The sequence below is a fragment of the Anas platyrhynchos genome, chromosome 1 (assembly GCF_047663525.1).
Source record: "Anas platyrhynchos isolate ZD024472 breed Pekin duck chromosome 1, IASCAAS_PekinDuck_T2T, whole genome shotgun sequence".
In the NCBI taxonomy this organism is placed as follows: Eukaryota; Metazoa; Chordata; class Aves; order Anseriformes; family Anatidae; genus Anas; species Anas platyrhynchos.
Window position 1 is genome coordinate 76,415,147 of NC_092587.1, and position 26,474 is coordinate 76,441,620.

The window sequence follows — 26,474 nt, forward strand, 5'->3', positions numbered from 1 at the left end:
AAATATCACTTGTATTTCTAACACAAGAGTATCCTTTAAATTTATCTTTCAAAATCAGTGTATTTCAGAGATCGCTGAAATTACTACTTCATATTTCAACCCAATTTGGAAAAAAGCTCTTTCTTTTTTTTCTTTCTTCCAAATAACCTTACTTGAATTTCTGGTGTCCAGTTATTTATACCAGGCATAATTTCTGTGTTGCAACTGTAAAAACCTGTAAATAAAATATTTGGGAAAATTATGTTGCACATTGAAATATCAAAATACTTTTAAAGAAACATATACAACATCATTTGAAATTTTCCAAGTAATTCCCCTCAAGCGTTCCTGAATACTGGATAATAACATAAATGTAAGAACACGTAGCTTCTGTTATTTATACTGAAGTGAAAAACTCATAATAGAGATGGAACTCACCATTTCTAAAACAAATACTCTGACTACAGAATTCTTATTCTGAATACATCTTGAAATACCCAAAAGCAAGACCAGAGGCGTCATCATGTTGAGACTAAATAGTATGAAATGCAACACTGAGTTACTCCCCATGGGGACTAGGTAGCTCATGTCCCATGATGCTAAGACGACGTGGTGAGACATGCTCCCTGACTGCTTCACATAGCCACTTCTCCCAGACCCTGTGAAACAAGAAACTCCCTGCTAGCTGGTCCTGAGGAAGAAGCAGCATACAAAGTGTATTCTTCATCATTTGCTCTGATGAAGAATACACTTCAGCATTCTCAACACCAAAATCCACTATTTAGTTTGAATAAACTAAGTACAAATGAGGAAGCTTACTAAAAAGGTGCTTGTTGGAGAAGCTAAAAGCTAACCCTTGACAGACAGCATAGAGATTCTTTGAAGACAGCATAGAGATTCTTTGAAGATACTGCCTAAAGACTGGAGTACAAACTCCTAGCACTTACTAACAGAGACTTGAAAAGTCTGAAAAAAAGGATAATGACTGAACAGCACAGTAAGAGAAGTTATCCAAAGCAAATAAGCAACCTTGAAAATCTGAATATACACCTAATGTGTTCAAAAGAGAAAAATCTGGTGGGCTCTGTATCAATGCACGAAATTAGCTAGAAAAGAAATTGTGAATCAGCTTGCAAAGGGTGTAAATATGAGTAAGTTTTCTTTCAGAATATCAAAAGCAGAAATCTTGTTGAAAAATCAAGTTAAGACAGAAAGAATATTCAGATAAGTTAATGATAGCAGAAAAATATGCATTTTTTGTATCAATGTTCACCATGACAGTGAAGGTTTCCATAATGGTAGAAAACCCTTGTTTAGTGTTCATCTGAGAACTTGTCTTATATTAAAGTTTCTGAAGAATTTATTGGACAAATGGGCAAAATAACAAGTAAGGAATCATATAAACAACTGGAAAGGGAAAAGATGAAATAGCTGACTAACTGCAATTAAACTCTCACTTAAAATTACCTCACTACCAGAGGAAAGGATCCTTTCATCTTCTGGTAGTGAGATGCCTTGAAGTAACTGGGAGCTACTAATTTGCTTAGTACAGATATTGATATTACTGGTCTGTCAAAGGTACTCTAGAAAATGAAGTTCATGGGCACGTAGAAAAGCAGAACACTGAAGAGAAGCCAATATTACTTTTGCAAATAAACTGACGTCTTACACGTCCAACAGAGTTCTCTGAAGGAATCAACTAACATATAAACGAAAGGCTGACACAATCTATTTTAGACATCAAAAGACATCTCCTAAGATCCTTCACCAAGGAATCTTCAATAAAACAATATGGGCAAGGGTAGAATAGAATACCATGAAGAAAATATAATTGATTAAAAGACTAAACACAGTGTCAGAAGAAATGGCCAATTTTCACAGTGAAGACATTTTTAACTCAGGGTTGTACGCTCTCAATATAACTTATCTACAAAAGAGGAAAAAATGAGGCAACTGCTGACAGCCTTATTTAGGGTAGTAAAATCAACTGCAGTGGGACCTACAATAGATAATAAGTTGATAATAGATGAAAATCAATATAAAAAAAACAATTGATGCACGCAGAAAATTTTAACATCATATATACAATGACAGATTGTGTATAGAGAGTATGAGGAATAAAAAAATTGGTTCTAATAATAGATAACTATGGTAAAGATAGTTCTGGACTCAACAGAACTTAAAAGGTAAATACTAATAGCAGTTATAAGGAATGGAACATTTATATTCTCAGATGCATGGTAAGCTCAAAAAGAAAAAGAGGGATGACAAGTATGACCAAACATACCATGCAACTTCTGTATAATCAACAGCTACGTTAGCCTCTTATCCAGATCAAAGAGTTCCACTGAGGGGCATATGAGAGATGTCTGTAAAGCCATAGATGGCACAAAGGAGACTGAGAAAGCAATGATTCATATTTTCCCCGATACAGTAAGGAAGAAAAGCAAACGAAGTAAGATGGTCGCGGATTCAAAACAAACGTAAGGAAATGGGTATAAGGGTGCATGTTCTGATGCAAAATTCTACAAACACTGAAAGCACGTGAATTTAAAACGCAAACACCCAAATGCACAGAAGAGTTTGACAAAAAGCTATGAATTACACATAAAATATACTTCTCTTGGGATGCTGCTGAACTATGAACTCCTAGCAGACTGGTTTTTGTTTGTTTGTTTTACTTGCTCTTATTTTAATGCAACACACGTTCTTGACTAATCGCTGTCAGCAAGCTGACACTGGGTGATAAAGTACACCTCTTCCAGTGTTGGATTCTTAAATAACTCCTAAAGAAATACATCTATAAGCACATTTAAGTTAAAAACTACTGTTGTTCCTATTGTGTGACCTCATTGCTTTCTATAGAAAATCACTAACATTTGAGTTGACAGTATAGCACAATCATAAAGTAAGGAAAATACATATGTACCAGATAAACAAGACTGCTATAGAAGGGTAAATTGCTCACCTCAAATTAAAACGTTCCTGGAATACAAAACCACTATGTCACATTATACGCCTAAAAATACTTGAACAACATACAGTGCTCCATATGCCTATATCAATTAACTACAAATTTACAGCAACAGTACAAATCAGTGACATACAACATGCCACACAAATACTGTGTTTACCTGTTTTCAGTCCAGATCAATCCCCATAGAAGTCTTAGGGACTTGTTCTTCCTAGGTATGTCAGACAAACTGAGCGCTTCAAGACAATTTTCACTTTAACTTAGAATGTTCTATTTTGCCCAGTATGTCATAAAAATGAAGTTATACAGGCTACAGTATAAATTAGAAAAATATGTTTGTAACTATACCAGAAGGTGGTGGAGCATCTGTCAGTAAAGAATGTACATCTTCCATTGCATCTGTATCATCAATCTGGAAAAAAAAGTAGTAATAGATAAAAATCATGTTGCTCTTCCAGCCATAAGTCTCAGAAAGATGTAAAAACAACAAATCATGTAAAGAGATCAGATGTAAAAATCAAGAGATCTGCATCCGACAGTTAAGGAGAGATTTTCAAAAAGGATTCCATCAACCAGACTTCTTAATCTAATCCAGCAGTCTATGGCGTGCTTAACACTTGGAAAGCAGTTACCTTAATTAAATGGTATTAAAATAACACACCCAGAACACACAGGAACTGCACTAGATAATAACAAAAAGATAATTTCTAAAACAATTTAAAATACTGAACAAGGTTTTACACAACTTAGAACTAGAGCCTTGACTATGAAAGCTCTCATGAAGTCTATAATTATACTGATGTGATCATTCCCTGCCTCTTCCGGTGCCAGATAAAAACCTTTCCAAGACTTTAAAAAGCCTTGTTCAGTATAAGCAATGGAAAATCAAATAGGAAAAAGGCACATTCGGGGGTTATTATTTTTCCTGTTGAAATAAACTCTGACACATTCAGTTTGTAAAGACTTTTCTTATTTTAGGTTAGACTGAAAACACATCTACCCTGGCATTCTGTAAATATTTTTGTGCACTTTTTACGTAGATTCATTGTCTTACTGATCTGCAAGAGATCCAAGTTTACTTTTAAGCTTTTGACATTTTTTTACCATGTTTTTTGGAAATTGCTTTTATCTTAATTCCAGTATTAAGTGGTTTTCTGTCATGTACTGCTTCTCCTTGACACACACAGCTTTCTCATTTTAAAAAAGCAAAAGGAGAGTACTTTGATGTTGTTAAATACAGACAATCTTAGCACTCATAATTGCCTTCCCACCATCTCACAGCATTTCCTCATCACATGACTTTTTTTTTAACCACTCTTTCTTATATATTTCCAGTGACCAATGATTTTACCTGAGGTCAGAGTAGGCAGCCTCATTACAGCCCTCGAATACTGTGTCTAATACTCAATTTCTTAACAAAGGATACAGTAGTAAGTGGTTGCACACATGACAAGTTTTTTTTCCTATAAATAAAAATTGTGCTAACAAAACATAGGGGCGCATATTCTAGGACCAACACATTGACATAATGTAAGGCACTAAACATAGTCCTTAAATTCATGCTTCATTCTCCAAGCATCCGTTTTTTCCCTACTCTGAGCAGCATTTATAACATACTCTCCTATGCACTTAGGATTTTCCATTCCACATAGAAAACTCCTCTTATCCTTCCAACCACATGTACCATGGTCTATATATAAGGTGGAGGGAAGAATTCCCTGAAACAGTAAAAAAAATGAGCTGAACTCTGCTTGGACCATATAATGCAGTCCTTAACTAGCTGATCTTTGCTTGTAATGTATGTCAGTTTGACCTCAGTACCAGGGAAGCTCATGGAGCAGATCCTCTTGGGAGTCATCATGCAGCACTTGAAGGGCAAGCAGGCGATCAGGCCCAGTCAGCATGGGTTTATGGAAGGCAGATCCTGCTTGACGAACCTGATCTCCTTCTATGACAAAGTGACACGCTGGGTGGATGAGGGAAAGGCTGTGGATGTGGTCTACCTTGACTTCAGCAAGGCTTTTGACACCGTCTCCCACAGCATTCTCCTCAAGAAACTGGCTGCTCTTAGCTTGGACTGGCGCACGCTTCGTTGGGTTAGAAACTGGCTGAATAGCCGGGCCCAAAGAGTCGTGGTAAATGGAGCCAAGTCCAGTTGGAGGCCAGTCACTAGTGGCGTCCCCCAGGGCTCGGTGCTGGGGCCGGTCCTCTTTAATATCTTCATCAATGATCTGGACGAGGGCATTGAGTGCACCCTCAGTAAGTTTGCAGATGACACCAAGTTAGGTGCGTGTGTCGATCTGCTCAAGGGTAGGAAGGCTCTGCAGGAGGATCTGGATAGGCTGCACTGATGGGCTGAGGTCAACTGCATGAAGTTCAACAAGGCCAAGTGCCGGGTCCTGCACCTGGGGCGCAATAACCCCAAGCAGAGCTACAGGCTGGGAGATGAGTGGTTGGAGAGCTGCCCGGCAGAGAAGGACCTGGGAGTGATGGTGGATAGTCAGCTGAATATGAGCCAGCAGTGTGCTCAGGTGGCCAAGAAGGCCAACGGCATCCTGGCTTGTATCAGAAACAGTGTGACCAGCAGGGCTAGGGAGGTGATCGTCCCCCTGTACTCGGCTCTGGTGAGGCCGCACCTCGAGTACTGTGTTCAGTTTTGGGCCCCTCGCTACAAGAAGGACATCGAGGTGCTTGAGCGGGTCCAAAGAAGGGCGACGAAGCTGGTGAGGGGCCTGGAGAACAAGTCCTACGAGGAGTGGCTGAGGGAGCTGGGCTTGTTCAGCCTGGAGAAGAGGAGGCTCAGGGGCGACCTTATCGCTCTCTACAGATACCTTAAAGGAGGCTGTAGTGAGGTGGGGGTTGGCCTGTTCTCCCACGTGCCTGGTGACAGGACGAGGGGGAATGGGCTAAAGTTGCGCCAGGGGAGTTTTAGGTTAAATGTTAGGAAGAACTTCTTTACTGAAAGGGTTGTGAGGCACTGGAACAGGCTGCCCACGGAGGTGGTGGGAGTCACCATCCCTGGAAGTCTTTAAAAGACGTTTAGATGTAGAGCTTAGGGATATGGTTTAGTGGGGACTGTTAGTGTTAGGTTAGAGGTTGGACTCGATGATCTTGAGGTCTCTTCCAACCTAGAAATTCTGTGATTCTGTGATTCTGCGACCTTCTCAACGAGGCCACCCAACAGAAATACACCTCGCTTTCCTTACTGCTATCCCTCTACCATTTGAGAAATGTGGAAGTAAAATGGAGGCTGGGCATATGTTTTTTCAGATATTTTTTGTAACTTCTCCAAAGGGTCTCTTGCAGCAAAAAGGTCTCTGGGGGCTTTTATGCCTTAACATAATCCTGTTTTTGAGAGAGGCATTCAATCGTTTTGTATTTTATCAAATATCTTCTGATCATCAATTTCAATGCAGTACCTCAAAGAGCACCTCTCACCATTTTTGTTTTGAGGATATAATTCCATTCCCATTGGTGCACACAGAGGACGATAACTGCAAAAGTGCCTAATGAAAATGGTCGAACAAATGGAAGAACAATTCTTACCAGCTTAGTTATAATTCTATACCCTGTGACATGCTCATGAAATCTTTTTTCAGATATTGTCAATAGAGGTACACAGTAACTATGCTTTAAACAACTTTAAGAAGAGAAAATGTTAAAATTTTGATTTTTCTTTCTACTGATACTAAATAGAAAAAATTGTATACAATTTAAAAATTGTCTTTGGGAATGAGTTACAGTTTTTTTCCACCTTTTTTCATGTGTATTTCAGGAAAATAAAAATATGAAAGTACTGAAAACATTTATCACCTCCAAGACAAAAGCATCCTTCTTCCCATGTGAAAGATCTAGCTCTGTAACTTCATCAGAGCTTTCTGACTGAGATCTTAACAATCTGGAACGTTGTCTTGGTTCTGGAATGGGAGACCCAATGATTTCTTCAGGTAGCTCCTAAAAAGGGTATCAAATTAACAATTGCTCTACATAGCTTCAAAGTAATTCCAATCCTAAGCAATTTATTTACAGTTCTAAGAATCAGAACATTCTGAAAATAACTGAGAAATAAATCTGAACAAGATCAAACTGATTTGATTACGTAGATTATGAAACCTGAAAGCTGCAGTATGTTCACAAAAAATAGTGAAAATAATACATTAAAAAAACAATTTACATTCAAAGTGATTCAATCTAAGAATTCAAGGATATACGTATCATGTGTGTGTTTGATTCTGAATGCTTGTTTTTTAAGAACACAAAAGTTTTACTTACTGGAGGGTTAATCTCATAAAGCTCCTTGTTTTTTGCTATCGTGTCATTTATTTTCTTTTGCATGTGAGATATATGCTGCTCATAGTTGCCATCATTTGGAGTCTTCCCGGCGATCTGAATACCACCAGGTGTTGGCAAAGCTGCTAGATACACACCTGTTGCAGACTTTTTAAGAAGTCATTAAGAAAAATGATACTCTTCAGCATCTTCAAATCTCTTAAACAAGCGCATGCTTTTAATATTTCCACAGAAATAGTTTTCAATAAATAATGCTTATGCTACAATGCAGTATGATGTGTACATTGCAGCACGATCGCTCTCTACAAGTTTACTTATGCAGAACAATTATTTTATGAACTCCCTCTTTCTCACAGATGGATGATGCATGACAGAGCTCATAACTTACCTAAAAGTTCCAAACAAAATACGAAATAAAACCTCTTTGTTCTTCTAAACTGTTGTGAATTTGTATCTACAAAATGAATTATGTTGATATAGGCCTTGGCATTAGTATATCTTGCATAGGCAAGTGATGGTTTCCCAGTTTCAAGGATTTAAAACCTGTCTAAACCATTTACAGTATTATTGAAGTTGTGACCGTTCCATTTTGTATTCACAGGAAACAGATCACCAGTTCAGACAAAAGAAAATGCAAACCAGTCAATATTACCCAAGCATCCTCTTACACTGATGCAGGAAGAAGCATAATTCACTGTTCTAACCCCACATGACAGAACAAGGTTAGAAAATATTGTGATTTAACATTTCCTCACTAACTTTAGGACACTTTCAATCTATCATTTATTTCTTCAGTGCCATTAAAGAAGAGGAAACAGATCTTTCTCTTGTTGGCAACTAACCAAAGCATGTATTTGAGAGACTTAATTGACCTTCTTTGTCATGGAACGGTAATGCAACTTGAGGAACAGGGATCTCTGACAGGACCTTTAAAGAACACGATAGTTTTTTCTGTAATTTATGCCATTAAACTATTTAAAGCTTCTTTTCCTCTCATCTCGTTTCTAGTAATCTTCTCCTCTAGCAGAGAATCAAGACGTTCCAATCTTCTTTTCTGACACTGAAAGACAGTCTGTCCCCATTTGTCAACATTTAGGCATCTTACTGCTTTCCATCACTTCAATTTTTTCTTAAAATAACATTTTAATATCTCTAGTTACCCTGAATTCCACAACACTTATATGTCTCCAAAATACTGTAAGAAAGCAAAAGAATTCCAAGATTAAAACTGTACTTACTGCCAACCCCATTAGCATGTTTTCACCCACACTGATTTGAATTCTTAGCCCAAACAGAGCATTCATTCCTCTCAGCTTAAGTTTATTCATCAGTTGAGTGTGCACTTCATATTCCATAAATGGCAAGAGATTACTGATAGATGTTGCATTTGCTTCTGCTTGAGCTTTCTTCTTTAGACGGCATAACCTGACAAGATGAAGTGGTGTATGGCATCAGCAGAGAAACAGTTTCAATGGACTACTGAAAACCAAAAGGGATAACAGTATATTTTGATCTTCCCCCCTTAACGTATAACTTAATACAAATAGTTTCTTTATAATATATTTTAAAATCATGTAAAAAAATTAAAGTAAACCTTGTCATTAAGATCAAGGCAGACTAATGCACTGAGCCTCGATAACTAAGATTTGATCTTCATTTTTAATAATAACTGTTTTAATTATCAGTAAAAACATGCAACAAAAAAGGAAATAAAGTAGAACAATATGTAACCTTCAGCAATATTTAAAGAATATTCTCTATCAAGGCAGTATACAAAAATTAGAAATACTGCATTTTTCTAGACTACTGAACAAAGTCACGTCTCCTTCCTTAAAATATGCTTAAGGGTTGCTATCAAATAGAAACACACAGGTCATTTTTCACAATAGTCTGACAGCACTGAATAACTAACAAACATCTATTTCATATTTCTGTTGCTGCAAATCTCTTAAGCGCGCCATGTACAAGTATGGGAAATTACATCTACTGGTAGAACTTTAAAAATTCATATTAATACAGTTATTCAAGGCACATTTGGGAATAAAGGAAAATAAGCAGAAGAAAAATCAAATGCTCTCACAATTCAAGCACTAACAAGATTAAAAATACTTGTATTTCCATGGGGAAAAAAAAGAGACTACAAATACCATCTCTGACTACACTGATAGTCATAGTCCATCCACTCTTCGAGTTTATAGTCCCACAAGCTGAAATTCAAACACCACACCTGTGTAATGATTACCTACTTTCAGTGGCAAACTGTCATTCAAAAAACAAACAACAGCTTTTAATTTAATGATACAGTCACACACTTTCTTCTAAGGACCACCATTACTGCTTGACTATGCAAAATGTGATAATTCACCCAACCCTATCAAGTTGTGAAGTTTACCTCAAAAATCTTTGTCACTGTAGCTCCAGGCTTTTGTTTTGTTTTGGTTTTGTTTTTCAGGGGGAGGGTTGATCAGAGGTTGGGAATGTTTTTGAGAAACTATTCTAAAGAAAATGGGACATCTGCAAGCGCTCCAGAGACATAGCAGGCACAACACCGTGACACAAAGTTGATTTCCAAACTGGTCCTGAACACACGGTTTAGTAATATGGAAAATACCAAAGGAGAACTGCATAATACACCTCTACAGTAGCTCCAATAATTCTTCTCTAACACAACTCAGAGAATGGTAACTGTAGGGTGATTAAAAAAATCTCACATGAGAAGTACAACCTCCTTCACAAAGCAGGGTCAGCTTGGTCTTGAAAACTCCCAAAGGATGGAGAGTGCACAGCCTCTCTAGGCAATCTGCTCCACTGCCTGACTGTCCTCACGGGGCTGAAGCTTTTCATTATATCCAGTATGAATCTCTATTATTTCAGTTTATGCCTCTTGCCCTTCCACTGCACACAATCCTTTTTCCATCTTCTCCATTACCTCCCCATAGGTCTGGACAGGATACTGTTAGATCCCCCTGTATCCTTCAAGTCCAGCACATGTGCTCCTTACTCTTTTGTTGGCCCTCCACTGAACTCACTCTAGTTTACTGATGTGTTTCTTCGTCTCAGAGAAGAAAAAAAAACTCAAAGGGTATTGTATTGACTGGTCTCCCTCAGTGTGGTATCACTAGCAAACATGAACAGAGTGGAGACCATCACCCCCACCACATGTTCAACAAGACAGGTCCCACTGCAGACCTTATTACACTTGTTATAGTCATCCAGATAGGTTACAAACGACAATCCTCTCAGCCCAGGGTAGTAGTTACCTACTCGTGTAGCTGGCCACCCCATACAGACTGTACACAGCTAACCCTTCCTTCTTCACCGTAAATCTTTTTATTCTCTTTTCAAAATTCAAAGACTACAGTATAAGCTGGATATAGCTGACAATTCTACAGAGATAAAGTTCAGTTATGGATGCAAGCACAGAATTAATACAATTGACTTTAACAGTTGAGTTTCCAAGGGAATAGCTGTAAATGTTCACGTTAGCAGTGGCAAACAGCAAATTAAAGCATGAAAACTCTAATCCAGGCAGACAAAACACAACAGTGCCCACATAAAAGTTACCAAGGGTTCCATCAGCAAACATGACACACAATACAATGGGAGAAGGCTCTCCTTCTCCTCCCATACCCTAGTACACTGTCATTAATGCCTAGCAATTCAGCGTCAAAATTTCAGATTTGATAACATACTGGATTTTAGCAACAGGAATTCTTTCGAAGATCTCTAAAACTTTACCAGGAGAAAATTTTGATCAATACCTGGCTTGAATAAGACATCCCTTCCCAATAACTGCTGCCTCTACAGGAAGATCAATTGTGGTGAAAAGGACATCAGGAACTTTTTGCTTCCTGCAGTTGTAACAATAAGTGAGGTGAGCAGGGAACGGCATGTTCAATTCATCATATGGAATATGGCAAAATCCACAACCTGGTGGTGAAGCTTCTTCAATCCTAAAAATACATTATGGAGAACATACTTAAAACATCTGCATCTTACATGTTGACAAGCATCAACATGTGCACATGTGTATAAACACCTACAGCAATACCTACTTAAATCATACACTGCAGCTATACTCTGTTCTACCAACATGACAAATATTACACCTCATCAATTAAAAGGATAACATTAGGCTGCACACTACTAGATAAAACAATGTAATAAAATTTGTGTTCAAACTTATTATAGAAAGATCAGATACATACAGTGGCCAAATGACTTATAAAAATCTGAAATGTTACTGAGCTGGATTTAGGCTCTATGACCTTCAACATGTAGTCCATGGTATAACCACTTTACAAAGAATTTGCTGTACCAAGTACGACAAAAAGCCTTGTTTACCTGGATTGTATCCACAAACCTAATGAGCAGAACATGAACAACACAACAACCATCCTACTGAGAAGCAGCACAATGTGCATTAACATTGTGAGAGTAGCAAATTTATTTCCTAAGATAAGGTGTTAGGTAAAACTTGTTATTCACTAAGAACAGTCAGTCCCCCCTTACCAAAAGGAAATATCTAGAAACAACCACTATAAAAATACAAACAAGGAAGGCATAGGCTAACTGCATCCCATCAAATTTATTTTGTTTCACAGTGATTTTTGAGGAGATGCTTAAACAAATCCAAGAGACTAGGTGCCGCTTTGTCAAGTGTACTTTGTCTCAAACATAGGCTTTGTCTGCCTGGTTGTTTTTACCTTCCTTTGGCATTTGTTATCCTTGCCAAGATTCTTAGTAGTAGTGAAATACATATTAAGATTAAAATGTAATTTCCTTCACAATATAAACACAACTTTTCCTTCTCTTCATCTCTTACTTTCCTGACAGAATGTGGAATGATATACTGAATACAAAAAAGTATTTTTGTTCTGGCTACAGTTTTCAAGAGTTTATCTACACAATAACAGCCTCCTGCTAACAAAGTAAAAAAGTAATACACAGTACAGCATTAGCAGGCTTGTATGGAAAAAGCGTTCAAGTATAATAAATAGCCTTACTTACAACTACAGCAATCCCTTGAAATATATGATGACTATGATGACTTTTCTGACAAACAATAAATTACCAATATATATTAATCTAATTGTTTTTTTCCTGAAAGCGTTTATCAATCATCACTCTTCACATTTTATTTGCAAAGGCAGAAACAAAGGGATATAGCAGAAAACTACATGTTTTTCCTTCAGTTTAATGATTTTCTTCAAACTTCAACTAAAACATACATGCTTTCCAAGTCTGTGATCACCTTTGTTTTACAACTGTGCTACTTTATTTCCTATAAAGCTCTTAAATAACACAGAGCATATATACAGATGTTATAGCCACAGCAGCATTTGGCTTATGTACTTTATCATACATATGTCTTTTTTCTTTTTTTAGTGAGATATAAAGTTGAGAAAGATACCTGAGGAGTGCCAAAGAAAAACATTGAGTTATCTGTGGTTAGTATCAAATGTGTTACCTCATTCAGACTGTTAGAAATAAAAACAGAATATATAATTTGCTGCAGAGTTCCATTACTTCTGTTGTTGTTGTTGTTAGTGAAAAGCAGTAAAGTGGTTGGTCCCGCATCCTGCACTGTAACACTGTAACCTACCCTAATAGAGAAGAACTATCTTGGCTCTGAGGAAAAAAATCAACCTCTCCCTTCTCTGACCCTATGGAAAAGAAGCCAGGCTGCCATGACAACCTTTGTTCCAAACAGCCTTCCATGGTGCCATCCTGAAGAAACCTAGGGTTCAGTACAGCTGCTGTGCCAGACGCGGACAAAATACAGACCTCTTCACTATAAGAGAAAAGAATTACAACAAAGTGAATTCCTACTAGTTAGTGCCACTTTAAAATAAAACTATTAGGTTAAAAGGCTTGTACTTAAGTCTCAGTGAATTAAATATGGCTATTAATTTTATGCATTTGTGCAATTTTATCCATTAAACCTTACACACAATCCTCTTGTGTTATTTAAACCATTGTATCAGTAAGACGCAGAAGGACTTAACAAAGACTAAGGAGGTTTGCACGAGATTATAAAGAATATGCTATAGCATCACAAATGTTAACCAGCTATAATAATGGTTTTCAATACTACAGTTAATAAAGCATAGAAATCCAGTCAACCAACCAAAGTAAAGCAACATCCGTTAAAAAAAAGGCTTTAAAGAATTAAGTAAGCTGGAAGTTGAGAGCCTCATCATCTTACAGAGATTCACTCTCAAAATGCAGCTACCATACAACACTGACAAGGATGCTTCTTGGAGTATAAAAAGTAGCAGAACAGTAAAATTTAACTACAAACTATAGTAATGGTACATGTAGCGTGTAATGTAACTGACCATATTCCTGATTTAGCAGAGTTAAAGCTTGCAGAAGTGCAAAGCATGATCACAAAGCTTTTAGTATTTTTGAAATTGTTGAAAAGAAACAAATTGATTAAGTACATAAAATACTATGTTGGAAAAATATGGAGAAAAGCTTTCCCGCATTTTCTCACATGATGTATTTTCCTTCTTAGTTGTCATTTATTTTCAGAATAATTTTTCTTATACAATATCTAGCAGATCAGTACTTACAGAAAAGACCTTTGCTCTTTAAGCATGGAATTAAAGTGAATTGACAAGTAAGCACAGAAACTCTAATTTTAAGTTTTATGCTTACAGCATTTTTAAGTTTTAACTACATTAAATTTCTAAAGAAAAGGAAAGCATGGAATAAGCAGTCAGTTATTAGGTTACCTCTGTACACTGTTTCCCCATAGTTAAAAAATCCCCCAAATATTCATGCTTTTCTATAGGGAGACTAATGACCAAAGGCATGTTTTTTTCTATTTTTAGAGTAAATCCATCCACAAGGGATAAAACTTTAAAACTACATATATGAGGTAAATAGTCTTTAATATGCCAAAAAAAGACAACCAGATAAAACAACGCAAGCAAAAGAAACCCGGCCTTGTCTGTATACTTAAGTGCTAGTGGAGTAGTTACACAGGAGAGCAAGTACTTAACTTCCAAAAACTGTTCTCAAGTTTTGTTAAATACTTTTTTTTTTTTTTTTTTTTTACTGTAGTGAAGCAATAAACGTGAAGGAGCAACAAATGAAGCAATCCATGTCATGGCTTTCAGACTAATCAGTTCTGATTATCTTAGATAGACTCATGAAAGTACTGTGTAACTCTTACTTTCTTCAACTTACCAGTTGCAAAATAAAGCAAAACTTTTTCCTCCTTATCTCTTTAAAATGCAAATTACTATTACTTTTTCTTTGTAGTATTTAGGCATAATGAACTAGACAGAAAATAAATTTAGTAATCCAAGTCTGCTTCAGTCACATTCCTAGAGCAACTCAAACAACTAGTGAACTAAAGCATTTTTCAGATTCACTCAGCCCCAAGAGGAATTCTTCACAGATTACTTTCCCAAGGTATAACTAGACAAAAAATGTTCTTAGGCCAGAGAGAAAGAGGAGTAATTAAATAAATCCCCAGTTATTACTCCTCATCTCCAAGCTTCTCACATTTTGTTATTAAGCCACAAAACACCCGAGATTTGGAATGGTCTTTGCCAAGGGGAATACAGCAAGACACTGGAATTTTGCCTTGAGTTGGATGCAGGTCTGGGGAACTTAATCGCTTCCTAACCCTGTGCTTCAGAATGACTACTGCAGAGCTGCAGCTTAACATGTTGAACAGTACTGTAGCATTGTGAGAAAAGTAATGACATGCATTTTCTAGAAAGACCAACATTGACACCTGAAGTACCAATCTATCTTGATCTATCAGGCAGCACATTTGCATTTAATGTACAATTAATACATTCTTAGTCAAGAGCTTGTGTCTTAAGTTTGAAGTTAACCATTTAAGTACCAGTCTGCCAGTTTTAATCCAATACTGAAACTGCAATACATATACTTCTAGGAACAGTCTTAAGTGTTTACGTAGATTAAATTTAGAAAATTTCATAGATAAATTGTTACTACAAAAACAAACATGCAGGTTTCAAAATAAAAAAAAAGAAATAAGAACAATAAAATGCTTATTAGAGCACAAATGAAAAGCCAGTAAAAAAAAAAACAAAAAACACCTCTTAACAAAAAGAAAATCTGACAACTTGTTTAGCTTTTTAAGCACAATACCAATATCTACGTTAATTCAACAAACTCTTCAAAGTCTGCATGCTAGACAGTTACAACAACTGTGTTGAAATAGCTTATCATTTGTAATCCACTGCAGAAGAAACAAATTTTCTGTGGCATTTTGAAAATCAAATCATCATCATGATTTACCAAATGCTAGTTGATTCACTGTAGCCCACTACAGCATGACAACCCAATGCCTTGGCATGGGATTTTATTTCTTGTCTGATTTCTGCCCACCATGCATCTCGTGTCTCTGGTTCATCTGAAAGACAAAGCATAAATCAGTTCACTATTCTGCACTCTGTCAACATAAAGTTTCATGCAATTAATCTGTAAGTTTTAATTTTTTATATTCAAGCATTTTATCTGACAACTTTCTTTTTCCTAGCTGTCACACTTCAAGTATTGAGCAAACACCAACAGGACAGTTTCATTAATTTTTTTCTTTTTTTTTTTTTTTTTAAATCATCCATGGAACTGGTTCTGAAAAGTTACTGTGTTCTTGTTGTCCATATGACAACCGACATCGAAGTATTGTAGACATTGTTCCAATCTTTACTTACTCTAAGATCAGACTGTCAGTTTCCAACAACGTATGAGGAGAATGTTATTTGCATCACAGACCTTCTGTAATATGGAAAAACTACTAGCAGCAGTAATGAAACGGTATTTATAGTAATAATATTTTACATAAGTGTACATCTGACATCTTTAAAATAACCTGAGCAGTTTTTGCTACTGCAATCTGAAGTCCTGATCATCAGATTTTTAAAATATTTGTTCAAGATTATATCGCTAGTCAAACACACAGTGTTCTGTGGCTCATTTCAGTACTTCTAACTTATAGAAACCATACGTATTTGCAACTACTTCTAAATTAACAACATTTCTAAATTAACAACATTAAGAAGTCCAAGATGTATGCTGACAATCACCAATTTATTCATTTTTTGCTTCAGTATCCTGGTGATTATACTTTTTTTTTTTTTTTTCCAAAATGGAGTCTTTACGTAATTACCTTATTGTCTTTGACGCATATCTTAAAATACATCCTAGCTCCTTTTCCTGAAAACTGTATTAAAAACGCAAAGAAAAGCGCTACTAGAGTAAGTCATTCAGCAGTAAGTTTCCGAGAACTAAAGCTCTCCTCCTGTGAATTTTTACACATAAGTAAACAGGTACAATAGCTTAAAACTGGAGTTTGTGAAGTGTTTCTTCATTCAAAATGGCTTGTGTGTACGAATAATTATTCATACATAAGAGGAAAAACAGTAATAAACAGTAGGCACTCAGATGCTGCAAAGGGATCTGAACAAATGGATTCATGTACATTTTCTCTGAAATCAACTCAATTTTGCATGGATACATCCAGCCCTTGAGATCTCCTTGCTAAATCATTATTTAAAATATCAATGCCAAAGTCTGAGATTCATTGGGAACCACTTTTGCACTTTGTTACTATTAGGAATGTTTCTAAGTATAGTGTATGATAATAACACATCATACACTAAGTTCTCTGACAACATGCAAACAAAAATGGAAGATGTAGATATACAGATATTTTGAAATTTACGGAAGTATTGTACAGCAATACGTATTCATCCATGAATTTACCTCAGCTTTTGATATGGAACTGGATTTTCAGCTTCTAAAATAAACTAGTGAACATTTTCTAATAATTAAAAAAGCAGAGAGGTTTGTATATTCAACCATATGTAACTTTACATGTTAATACATGCCTACTCATAGCATTGTACTAAGAGCAAACTTCAGTGTACGGAATCAGGTTTATCCAAACTTGGCTTTAAGAACAAAAAAATGCATTGATGATTGTGGAAAACCCTCCTAAGAGCTGAGACAGAAACATACACACAACACAAAACAGACTAAGGATTTTCATGAACTGTATCATGTTCCATTATAGGTGAGTTCACCTTCACCAGGTTTCAATATATTCCTAGCAGAATCTCTAGGCACTATACTTTGCTGTTCCTCAAAGCAAAACCACTGCTGAAAGGACTTTTGCCAACTGGGAAAAATCAAATGCTCAAGGTTATATATACAGTAATCCTGACTCAGATGGTTGGGGTACTTGCTATCGAGGTCTCAAACTTTTCAGCTTTTAAGAGCTGAGAATCATACGGAAGTAACCCATCACATCACAGCGTTTGAGTTCCCAAGCTCAGCTAGGTGAACAATTTGTGGTACACAAAGGAAAGCAGGAGACAAAAATGTTGTCTTTTGCATGTGCATCTCTGAGTCGGAACAGAGACTGCCCTTGCTGCCACCAGCTGATGGTACTAGTGCTAGTGCACAGAGGAACTTTGGAAACCCATTTTAAGGCAAAACCTACAAGGTCTGATAAAACAGGGAGCTGCATGGAAGATGTGAGACCACAAGCAGATTCTGTAAATGTTGTCACTAACTCTTCATGGTGGAAGACACATGGATCTCAGGAGAAAATTTTCCTTCCCCATCCAGTCACAGACAAGAAGTTTGTTTATTAATGTGTGTTTCTGTCTATAAGAGAAAGGTGTAAGTAGTAGGAAAAGAAGTATACTGACTATACAAAACAATTCTTGCTCAGTTAGACTTGACCACAGGCTGGTGGCTACAATCATGGATGGAACAGCCACACAAATATTTGCACTTCACAGAAAAACCTAAAATGGAGATGTAACAGGAGTCTTGCAATCTTTTTCCAGACATAAATAGAGACTTAAGCAAAGGAAAACTGTTTTTTATGATATCATCTGTTTTCTCTTCACACCATTAGGTATCATTTGGCAAATACTGCTAATGACCTTCCTATGACAAAAAGTGCAAAGGAAATGATGTTATGACAAAGGAGTTGAAAGTGAGCAACAGGTGAAGCAACTGGGGATGAACAGGGAAAGTGCTGTGGAATAAAGAATAAGATTACAAGCCAGAAGATGACACCAAAAAAGAACGTGGTCTGACAGGAAAAACTGAAAGAGAATGAAGTGTTGAAATGGAACGATATGCTTAATGGGATCAGAAATGGCAGAGATAGAAGTGACGGGTCCCAAATTCTATTGAAAACATGTAAACTTTCCTCCACAAGAAATTTATCATTTAAATCAAAGTTTAGGAACAAGTTCCTAAGAGTTAACGCAATTTTCTCACCTAGCCTATCTACGAGAATGACTTATAATGGAATCATATCATATTGTTGTGAGGTTGCTCAACACTATGCCTTGCTCAGGTAACATTTAACCCTTTACTGGAAATATGTTCGACATCAGAAGTAACAAAATTATTGAACTACAGTAATATAATCGATCATTTTCATTATTATTAAAGATAACATTTTTCCAGCCATTGTCTTCAAATGTTCACAAGATCACGCCCAATATCTTTCAAAAAAATCCAACAGATTCTCATTGTGCAAGTTCAAAATTTATATTGTAGTCATGCATAAATGCTTGTAAGCAGAGGACCCAGTCTCCTTTAAGACATTTAACTGAGTCACTATTTTTTCACTTCCAGAGGCCAAATGTGAATCAGTATGTTTATATATTAATACTGTACATTCACACACAGTTTACATGAACTTACCTTTGAATATTAAAATACAAAATGATTGTCTACAATTAAGATCAAACACCATGACATTGCAGTAATAAATTGATACAAAACACTGAATGCAGTGCAATGTGTAGCATTCATATTCTTCTGACAAATATTTTACAAGCAGCCTTTTTTTGACACGAGCCACACAATTTCACATGGGGATGCCACTGTAGCATTTACAAGTTTAGTAAAGCTAAGGATTTACATAAACAATTAGAGGAGTTAGGGAAGCAGGATGGCATGTGTCCAGTACACTCCGTAAGAGTGTCTGTTGCTGGTTTTTGCTATGGCAAAAGCTTAAGAACTAAGGGTTTGCAAAGCAGATTCAGCAGACAGTAGCCAGAAACGGTGGGTATTTTGGCGCATGCTTGGATCAGGTGACAGTACAGACTGAAAACTATGGCAGCTCACTGAAATGGTTACAGAAAGTAATGGCCCTGGATTCTAGGTGGAAGCAAAAAGGCAAGCATACATAGCACTCAATCACAAGCTTTTCTAGCAAATCTATCAAGAAGTTTATAGCAAGGTTTATCTAACCTCCAAGCAAAAGAGTCTGCAAAAATTACACTGCTAATATACGCCTTTTATTGGAAACTAAAGACTGAATATTAAACCTACTTTCATTAACGTTTAAAAATTGGCGTATTTATAACAAAGTGGAAGCAAACTCTACTGTTTCTGGAGTTGAAGACTTGAGAAACAATGCTGTGAACAGTACAGTACTCTATAAAAATTGTGCCAACTCCAACCTCCTTCAGCTGAAACCTTCCAAACTTACGTTCCAAACAACTCCAGTAGTTACAAACATTGCATTTATTTGGTGCCCCAGGTGTTTCTTTTGGTCAGTTCCCTAAGCCACCTATTTCTTGCCATCAAAATATAAGGTTGACTTCTATTAGACAGCATGTTGTCCTGTTAACAATACAGCCAACATCTTTCACCTGGCATACTTGCTTCCTCCAAATCAGAAAACACCTGCATCTTTCCAAAGTTATTTCCTAGAGGTCCTCTTAAAGGCCTTTCAAGATTTAGCCATAATCTGCACTAGGCAAGGTGCCTACATATTTTTTAAAACTTGAAGAAAAACTAAGAAGAATGATTTCTGAATTACACAGATTGTACTCAAGAGTTACTGTTATAAAGCTGAATCCCTAGACATCCTGGGCCTCATTCTTAACATCCTCAAAGTTGCAGGAATGGGCATAGTTACCATGCTTTTATACTGCAAACTGAGCTTCCTTATTCCTTCATTCTAAATCCGTTTCTATTAAAACCTATTAGTCTGCTTATACAGGAGGGAATGGGTTTTTTGTTTGCTTGTTTTGTTTTCTGGGTGTGGGTTGGTTTTGTTGTGGGAAGAGAGGTGTTTGTTTATTTTTATTTTATGTTATTTATTTATTATTTAAGAGACTCCTTTGTGTAGAAGCTCCCTGACCTACAAGTCTAATTTGAACCTCTCTGGTCATCCCATAGATAACAGTATTTATCACCTCTTTAAAATATTTAACAGTAAGTGTACAAAAGCCTCTTGTCAGTAAACTTTAAACATACAACCTGGGTAGCAAATAAGTAATCCTACAACACACCAAGACTAATCTACAACTTAAAAAAGATTCTCGATGGCACTCCAATACCTTTTTTCCCCTCTTTAAATTGCTCCTTATGTTTAAGACCAAAAGATGTGAAAATGAAGAACTTTTATTATGATATAGAAACTGCAGGAAATCGATTACTGTGATGTATCAAATAGAAACTAAAATAGACCAGAAAAGCAAAAATCAGTGCATAAATGCCAAAGAGAAACGGTACACTTACTCCTACAGACAAAACATCCAGGCTAGAGAATAGTACTGTGAGTGCTTTCCTGCCAACCTATGAAATGAGGTCAGAAAGCACCTCTCTCATTTCTCAAGCCCAACCTGCTGAATGAGAAGAAAAGCAGGTATAAACGTTGATGTTGAGGAAGTTCTTCAATTATTGAAGATGCAGCATTAAGAAGATCAAGAATTAGAATCACATCCAGCCTTCATGCATTTACAGGATGCATTTACAGCCAGTATTTCAGCTGGCTGATCGAACACAACCATTCATTTGCATGGCTTGTCTTCTATCAGGTTAGTCAGGCAAAGTGACTCACTCCGCAAGCACATGATCACCAGAAGACTGCAGGACCACATGGCAGAAATTGTGCAGAAAAGTAGGATCACTGCTTTTAGTGACAACTCACTGTTGGAGTGTTTAATACCAAGATACACCTCTAGATGAGGAAAAAACAGCATTTCACTTTCTTACATTCCCACAACTCCTGAATTTTCTTATACTCCAAATTCCATTAAAACCCCCTACATCATTGCTAGAAGACTGGAGAACACTTTTTTTTCTTTTGTAAGAAAAAAAAAAAAAAGTTGCTTTAACTAGAAAACAGAAATAAGTGTCTCTGTAATTCCTGTTTCTCTGATAAGGGTGAATGTATTTGTAATTCAGAAAGGAATGTATAGAATTACGCTTCCATCCAGGAATTCTAAAATGAATCAAGATGTTTTAATTGTCATACCCCTAAAAAACAATGATACAAATCATACTTCAGAAGTTTGGCACTTGGAATCCTGCCTTAACTTCCAAAGAGCTAACTCTCTCAGCCTTATGATCATAAGCAACCTCACATTCCTGACATCCCCAACACCAAGCCTTGAGACATTCTTAACACGTTCCTAATCTCAAACAAACAATCCTAAATGGGTTAAGCACTCAGATACCTGAAGGTTAGCATCTTCTAAATCTCACAAATGACATCACAAAATACAAATATTTTATATGAACCAGTGTGTAACCTACACTAATTCAACCTTGTAAATCTAAACAATGTCCCACATGAGAAAAAAGTAAGTACTTGGATTTTCACAATGACAAATGCCAAGCCCCCATTGTTCTACACTTTGTCTATCAGTCATGCACTGCAAAGTATCTACGATTGGTATAAGGAATAAGCAATCAAGAACCACTTGGACAGATCACAGCACAATTTAAACTTTTCTAGACATTGCACATAGTCTTTAAGGAAACAGTTTTCTATAAACTGGTTCAACCAAATCTGCTGAAAAATACTACCAGCATCCATGATGATAACACAGCCTTTTAACTCCTCCATTAAATTGCAGGTAGAGGTTTGATAGCAGTAACACAAGCTACAAAATCGCATCATTTAAAAAAAAAAATCTGTAATACCACCAACATGGCAGTAATAATTTGGTTTACAGTGAAAGAAAATCATCATGTAACAACTAAAATGAACTGACAAAATATGCTGCATTTGAAGATTTAAAAAATGTTGTTATATATACATATTAAAAATTAAACCTAAAATTAAACTATTTAGAAAAAAAAATCATCCTCACCATATTTCCTTAGCACTATAGTATACTTCCTTAGTTGCCCAGACATAATAAAATGTTAATACCAGAATTATTTTGTCTCTGGAAAATTAGTGTGCCAGGCTTCCATCTGTCACTCTAGTTTTTAGTTATTATCTCAATCAGTCATTCTTCCTATAATGGAGAAGTCCTTATAACTGTGCATAAAAGGTTCTTCTGATAACAAAATGAATGGGACATTAAGTATGATATAGGAATGTTTTAATTGTTCCTATTATATTAACAATTGCAAAGTCTGCCATTTTGACAAGCTGATAGGTAATAAAGAAACTACTACCCAAAGCTGGAGATTACCTGAGCTCGTTACTCAGCTGTAACAAGTCAAGATTTTTTAAAACAAGGGTGCCTATTTTACAATTAGTATCACAAACTGACCTACAGGTATGTTCTAAAGTTTTAAACAAGCCTAACTATTTGGAACCTTAAATTAATTAAGAATATTACTGTATCTAACAATCATTGGAAGAAAAATACAGAGTTTCAAACAAAAATATTAATCTCTCAACAAACACAGCTGTTCACACACAGGATTGCCGCTTTCTTGCTGACTGCCATGCAGACAATCTACCTCACTGTACAATTGCAGAAACAAGATTACATTATTTGCAGGAATACTGTCTCTGCATTTCCCATTCCTTGTTTACATTCTTCATGCTTTTATGCATTACTTACACAGAACCTCTGCATAGATCATTTCTATACACTCACAACCATTTTTTTGTTTGATTTTAAAGACAAGCTCACAGAAGAACCATCTCTGAATTTCTACATCCAACGAGTCTTTCCTACAGTTACTTTTGGAGCAAGTTCAGGACCTCGAGACCACACTAATAGAGGCAAAATCTCAGAACTTACAAAAACCACTAAAAATATTTCTGCAAATAAAAATCAGTAAAATGGCTTGGGTTGGAAGGGACCTTAAAGACCATCTTGTTACAACCCCACCACCATGGGTAAGGAGGCCTCCCACTTGATAAGGCTGTCCAAAGCCCCATCTAATTTGGCCTTGAATATCTCTAGGGACACGGCATACAAAGCTTCTTGGGGCAACCTGTTTCCAGTGGCTCACTACCCTCTGAGTGGAACATTTCCTCCTACCATCTACTCTAAATCTCCTCTCCTTTAGTTTAAAACCATTCCTCCTTGTCCTATAACACTATCTGCCTGTGTAAAAACTTACACGTGTAAATCCTCTGAAAGTACTGGAAGGCTGCAATGAGGTCTCCCCACAGCCTTCTCTTTCCCAGGCTGAACATCCCCAGCCCTCTCAGGCTTTTTTCATAGGAGAGGTGCTTCAGCCCCCCGATATCTTCACAGCCCTCCTGTGGACCCACTCTAACATGACCACATCTTTGTGGTGCTGAGGGCCCCAGACCTGGATGCAGCACTCCAAGTGGGGCCTCACAAGGACAGAGTAGAGGGGACCTAGAGGGGACCCACTCCCTCGCCTGCAAGCAAACCTCTGTTGATGCAGCCCAGGATACAGTTGGCCTTCTGGGCTGCAAGTGCACACTAAAAGCTCCAAGACAAATTCTACACTGACAATGATCAGCCTTTGTTCAGTTATGTTGAATCTACTCAAAACTCTCTAAATGAAAAATAACACACAATCCCCCCCAAAATTATTTCATTAATTTAAGGGTAAGTTAAGGGTATATCTACTTCAAAAGAGCATTCAAAAACCATTCACATTAACTATAAAAATATTTGGAATTACTCACTCCTCTGAAATGCTTGCAAAAAAGTAGAGGAAAGTAGTACTGAAAAACATCGTATACTAATAGACATACTAATAAACTGTGAAAAGCTAAAGATCCATTCAGGTACCATGTAGCTTTTACTACTCCTTCTCCTGTTCAGAAAACCTTCTGACATCCGCCTTATCCATTATCATATCACGATGTGTAAGTCAATCTGGAGATTCTTCTGGAAACAGCTAGAGGTCAAGCTGAACATTCTGTCTTGCCTGCTTGTTCTAACAGCAGCCGTATTACACACTAACAGAAACATTCTGACATTTTCTACTGCATTCTTTCAAGTATGCCACATTTACGTCCCAGAAAGCAGCAGTATGAAATGTAATTTGCACATTCACCATATGTTTGTCTTTCTGTAAAGAAAAGCATTCAGTTTCGGAACAAAAATGTTTTCAGGCTTTCCTCTTACATTTCCCCACACACAAAACTATCATTCTGGAGAATTTCACACTCCAACAGCAAGTCTGGAATAACACACAAACCACTCAGGAGATCCTTGGGAATTTTATTAAACATCTTTCCTCCTTCCATGTTTCTGACTACTGGAGCCAAAGAAGCACTGTTAGAGCAGCTCCCTGAATGAGGAGGTTAAAAACGGATTTAAGCACACTGAGTATGTTAGTCTATGAAACAGTTGTATGCAAAAAGGGTCTCTATTCAATGAGTTCCTCTTACTTGCGAAGAAGCCTTCCTTCTTTACATTTAACTTTGATGAGAAAGTAACAAAGTCTTGTGGACCCAGGTTTACTACCACATTTTTATATTTACAGTGTATCTTCAGCACCCTGTTCCAGTGACAGCACCACAGGATTTCTTCCATTGTATTACGTGCCCTCTTTTCTAAGAATTTGTGCCCTTACCTCTCTACTTTTACTTTGCAGGTTCATCTTGATCATCATCTTTTGAAATCTTTACAAACATTTAAACAATTATGTCACTGTACTATATACAATTCCCAGATGTTTAGGTAGGTTTTTTTTCCCTTCATCCAACATTCAGCCTGTACTTCCACATTTGATTTTAATGCATTCTCAAATCTCCACAACTTTTCACCATCAGATACTGTTGTTGTATCTTAAACAAAAAAGCCTCATCTAAAAAATAAAAAGAATAAAAAGAAAAAAGGAGTATCCTTCCATATTCTTCAGTGTCTGTACACAAGTTACCTGACAAGCTTAAATGAAGTCTGAACACTTAGAAAAAGGAAAGTAATATACACTTTCAAAAAGGAAAGTAATTTTAGCCTACTTGTGGTTGTTGGTTGCATTCTTGCTGAAAGGAACGCAATGTAAACACGTAGTAATGTTTTTCTTAATCTGTTTTTTTTTTTAAAAAAAAAAAAAAAAAAAAAACTCTCTGCTCTCCTTCAGGCCAAGCATTAGCAAGCAACAACAGAGCGAGTAAGCAAGCTCTAGAAGGGGGGAGATGAACAGAAATCTCCTGCAGTGGTTTCTCAGTAGTAGCAGATTTACATAGCACATTCTTTATTTCAATCTAAGATGGGACTGATGCATGTAACCTAAGCTCTAGTACAAAACTCACTATCCATTGCACACATGGATTTGTAACAGTTGGAAAAGACCTCCAACCGTTCTCCTACCACCAATATCACCCACTAAACCATGTCCCTAAGCACCACATCCAACCTTGATATACAACACCTGATCTATTGCCTTTTTCCTCCCTTCTTGTTCAGCAACACACCAATGAATGAAAAGAAAACATACTTCCAGGAATATGAGGCATAACCTGCTCAGTCCCTGACCAGTACGATAAATCAAGACTGCCAGCAGAGCACTGCTGACCCATGTTCAAGGCAACAGAAATGCTGACAGTTCTTAAGAGAGGTATGAACTCTAAAATTAGACTTTGATTTAGGCCTCTCTAATCCAAAATTCTTGTATAATCACCACTTCAAGGTATAAAATGCATGTAACAGACATAAGCCTTCTCTTTCCTGTTATATCTAAACAATTTAGACTGCTGTTTTGGATAATTCATCAAGAAATGAATTCAAGACTAGCTTTCCCTTAGCTTCAAAGGCTTACATTTCTGGATCACTTTCTAGCCTAGCTTAATGTAGGCTAGAAAGTGTCTGTACACAACTCAGTTACTCCATTATTCTCGTAAGTTCTTCCATCGTAACATCCCCCTAGACACTATATCAAAGAAGCAACAACTAATTCAAACTTTTCAAGGTAGCATAAAAGATGTGAAATTTCTACAACTTTAAACACTTTAGATACACCAATAATAAATCTGGAAATTCCATAACGTTATTTGCATATGGAAATTAAAATTCAGTTCAAA

The 26,474-nt window shown here is 36.7% G+C and overlaps 1 protein-coding gene across 24 annotated transcripts in view; it reads right to left on the minus strand.

Annotated features, from left to right (window-relative positions):
* Window positions 1-26,474, minus strand: part of C2CD5 (C2 calcium dependent domain containing 5) — a 69,303-nt gene that overhangs the window by 13,847 nt on the left and 28,982 nt on the right. For 14 of the 24 annotated variants that reach the window (XM_027449989.3, XM_027449988.3, XM_038186415.2 and 11 more), the window contains 8 exons: window positions 15,530-15,644; window positions 12,942-13,037; window positions 11,005-11,196; window positions 8,482-8,668; window positions 7,226-7,390; window positions 6,767-6,907; window positions 3,302-3,365; window positions 153-214 (listed from right to left, as the gene is read on the minus strand). In XM_027449989.3, coding sequence (XP_027305790.1) covers window positions 153-214; window positions 3,302-3,365; window positions 6,767-6,907; window positions 7,226-7,390; window positions 8,482-8,668; window positions 11,005-11,196; window positions 12,942-13,037; window positions 15,530-15,644 — 1,022 coding nt within the window. Of the gene's footprint in view, window positions 1-152; window positions 215-3,301; window positions 3,366-6,766; window positions 6,908-7,225; window positions 7,391-8,481; window positions 8,669-11,004; window positions 11,197-12,848; window positions 13,038-15,529; window positions 15,645-26,474 lie in introns of all 24 variants that reach the window. The other 10 variants (XM_072042307.1, XM_027449981.3, XM_027449975.3 and 7 more) reach the window with 2 other exon arrangements.